Source organism: Suricata suricatta, chromosome 5, assembly GCF_006229205.1.
Source record: "Suricata suricatta isolate VVHF042 chromosome 5, meerkat_22Aug2017_6uvM2_HiC, whole genome shotgun sequence".
Classification (NCBI taxonomy): Eukaryota; Metazoa; Chordata; class Mammalia; order Carnivora; family Herpestidae; genus Suricata; species Suricata suricatta.
The window spans coordinates 79,404,607-79,408,133 of record NC_043704.1 but is presented as its reverse complement, the minus strand read 5'-3'; the positions used below and the strand labels follow the sequence as shown (position 1 = coordinate 79,408,133).

At 42.1% G+C, this 3,527-nt stretch overlaps 1 protein-coding gene across 1 annotated transcript; it reads right to left on the bottom strand.

Annotated features, from left to right (window-relative positions):
* Nucleotides 1-968: 968 nt before the first annotated feature.
* Nucleotides 969-2,440, bottom strand: SST (somatostatin). Its single transcript, XM_029940746.1, has 2 exons — nucleotides 2,175-2,440; nucleotides 969-1,339 (listed from the first exon to the last, which is right to left on the bottom strand). Exons 1-2 carry the CDS (start codon nucleotides 2,310-2,312, stop codon nucleotides 1,127-1,129), a joined length of 351 nt encoding a protein of 116 aa, XP_029796606.1. The 5' UTR covers nucleotides 2,313-2,440; the 3' UTR covers nucleotides 969-1,126.
* Nucleotides 2,441-3,527: the final 1,087 nt, after the last annotated feature.

The following is a 3,527-nucleotide window of genomic DNA, read 5'->3' as shown; positions in this document are numbered from 1 at the left end:
TATTTATACTGGGTTTACTGTTCTAGCAGCTCTTCAAAAATACAGGTGATAGTTAAAACATACATCCCCAAAGGGACATATATTTAGAGGCTCTGTGAGTTACATTAGCAACATCTTGATCTCTGTCTTGAGTGGTACTATTTAGTATGTATTATAATGCTAATAATAACAGTAACATGTCTTGAGTGTTTTTATTATAATTTGCATTTTTATTTGATGCTTGCTTTGATTAAATCAAAAGAAGCCTTAAGATCTCTCCTTCAGTTTATTCTGCAATTATGAAATTGTGCTCTAATACCTCCCATCATAGTTTTCACTGGTGTGAAACAACATATGTTATTTGCAACCCATATTATTCTTACCTGGAAACTTATGGTAAAAGCAATATCTCTCCCTGAGAAACAAAAATTACGAGCTTACTTTTAAAACATAGGTATTCTTTTGGCCATGTTCAGTTATAGAGAGGGTTGTCAAAGAAGATATAAAAGCAATAATATTTCTGTAGATAAATGTCCACAAACAAGAAAACAGATTTTAAAGGCTCAGAATTTCAGTTTAACTACTTAAGCCAGCTTCTTTCCTTCAACTTCTAAATGATTGTTCCCTTCTGCTTTTTATATATTTTACAGATTAGCCTGGTGGATAGTTGGACACTTTAGTCTGCTTACCCATAAATATTTATTTAAACACATAATTTTAAGTGTATTTTATGTGAAGATATTTGTGGCAGCCTTCCCCAGTAGTGGCCACTGGATTAAAGTTAGAATTCACAGAGTTACCTGAAATTATTTCAATCTGAAATGATCCAAACTATAAGAGTTTTCATTTAGGACAGAATTTTTATTACTTCAGGAAATTTTAAATTCCATGTCTGTTAGATTTGGAGTGCGTATCTCAAGTAACTTGACTGAAATCACAACTGCTAGTCACATATTATTGAGCAGAAAGAAACACAATGAAAAATCAAATTCTTGTTTTTCATAATTTCACCATAATTTTATTTTTTATTTACAGTCTCCAATTTCTAATGCAAGGGTCTTGCTGATGATTGGGGGATTAGGGATGAGGGATGAGGTTTGGAGGAAAGGGACCAGAGGTCTTACATGGGCAACAATAATTAATAAAGCTAACAGGATGTGAAAGTCTTCCAGAAGAAATTCTTGCAGCCAGCTTTGCGTTCTCGGGGAGCCATGGCAGGGTTTGAGTTGGTGGATCTCTGCAGTTCCAGCCTCATTTCGTCCTGCTCAGCAGCCTGGGACAAATCTTCAGGTTCCAGGGCATCGTTCTCTGTCTGGTTGGGTTCAGACAGCAGCTCCGCCAAGAAGTACTTGGCCAGTTCCTGTATAGGGCAGAAAAGAGATAGAGAGAAGGGATGAGGGTGATGATGATGGAGAAAAAATGAAAATCCTTATTTGGGAAGCAGGTTCAGCTACACCCCAAACCCAATTTTCACAACTGTGCACTTTCATCACACTTAAAATCAGCAAAGGGTATAAAAATAAGGATAGATGTTATAATCACCAAGTTACATAGAGGATTTGAAAAACTCAAATGTCTCTGCAAGTTTTCTGCCTAGGCTTAACATACACATGCACACGCACACAGAGAGAGATAGTAGATCATGAATACAGTTTTGCAAAGATAAAACATGTGCTAACAGTTTAATTCAATTTCGATTTCCAGCTCATGAGCTACAAACTGGAATTTTTCTTACCGTTTTTGTTAACTGTGGGGAACGAGACCTTTCACAATCTAAAACCTACTGTATTCTGTCTGTAGACCACCCTTTAGCAGCGTGGGAGGGAGGTACTGCTGAGGAAGGTAGGAGCTTCAGAGGTCCGCTCTTTCAGCACCTGGGCTAGCACCTCCGCTCTCAGCCCGGGGATGCCTCTTCCCTGAGTGCTCAGCTACTCAGGTCTTGGAATTTTCTTGAATGGCAAAGCACTTACCTGAACTGTGGCCAACTGCGCTGATCAGAAAGGAAAAAAGAGGTAAGAGGGGATTCTGGACTTTGAAAGTTTTCCTGAGAGACTTGGGAACCGAGGGACCCTGAAAAGCACTGAAACTCTTCAGGACCACCTCTTAAATCCACCCAAGGCGGGTAAGGTAAAGGCTGAGAGAAGACTGGGGGAGTCAGAAGAAGGAAAAAAAAGACGTCGAGGAAATCCCCTTACCTGCTTCCCCGCGGCAGCAGCCAGGGACTTCTGCAGAAACTGACGGAGCCTGGGATCGGAGGGCGCGCCGGTGACACCGCCCAGAGCCAGGACGATGGACAGCGCGGCCAGCGCGCACTGGAGGCGGCAGGACAGCATCTCAGCGGCGCTGGGGAAGCCTAGCCAGAGGACGGTTGGTCAAACTCTAGGAGCGGATCCGCAGGCAGCAGCGATGGCTCTGAAACCCGCGACTCCTAAAGCGGCTTGTGTTCTCTCCAGCGGCTCCCCCCCTTTTAAACTCTCTCTCTGACGTCAGACTAGGAGGCGCCCCCAGATCTCACCAGCGCTTTTACGCACCATTACCCCCGTGAAATCAATCACAGAAGTAAGAGGCTACACAATCCAAAGTGGCTTACTTAAAAAAAAGAATCCTGCACACACACACAGGCCCACATGATTTTACACATGCCACACTATCTATACCATATTCAGTCACTGCTACGCACATACACATTCCATGATTTCACTCCTACCCATGCACATGTACACACTAAATTACACACACACTCAAACACTCAGCCTTGGAGGAGCCAAATGCTCTATCATGCACAGCTACAGACACATGAATGTTCCCAGACAGCTCTCTCATCAGACTCAAACATTTTAAGAGGGCCAGACAAATGCAAAAGTGTGTGTGTGTGTGTGTGTGTGTGTGTGTGTGTGTGAGAGAGAGAGAGAGAGAGAGAGAGAGAGAGAGAGAGAGAGAGAAGTGGGGATTGAAAAATCATTCTTCTAAAAACAGATTTGAGATTGGAATGTGGATATTAGCAGTGAATCATTTCTTTCTCCATTATCTCTGTAAAAAAATCTTGTCCGTCAGGATGCGATGGGTTCTAAAAGAATTTCATTTACCCCTATACTGGAGAAGGAAATGCTTTAGCCTCGCCCTCCATCCCTCTTTCTCAGTAGCTCAGAGATTTCTGGTCTACCTACCTTTCTACGGTGACAAAAAGTACCAAAAATTTTAAAGTTGAAATTGATTTCATTTTGGTGCCTAGAAACTTGGAGCTGGAAAGAGATCTCAGAAACCACCTACTAAAACTCAGAGTTTGAGTCACTGAGTCTAGTAATGGGTAGTGAAATACTCTGGCCTATATATTGCACAGCTGGATGAGGGCAAGATCTCCACATTTCAAGACAGATTCTTTTCACTCAACTCTAAATTATCTATCAGATCCATGGCCAGTAAGAGCAATTATAGGTCAGGAACCCCTAGTCTGGTCATGCAAAAGTTCTAGAACCCCCTGAGCATATGTGACCATTACTATGTGTCTATGTGGGAAAGAATCAACAGACCCTTGGTTAGATCCAGTA

Bases quoted from the DNA above. Each gene is read 5' to 3' on its own strand.
- SST (XM_029940746.1), bottom strand. From the start codon at position 2,312: ATGCTGTCCTGCCGCCTCCAGTGCGCGCTGGCCGCGCTGTCCATCGTC. The intron at 1,340-2,174 runs GTAAGGGGATTT...TGCCCTATACAG, and splicing joins CTGCTGCCGCGGGGAAGCAG to GAACTGGCCAAGTACTTCTT.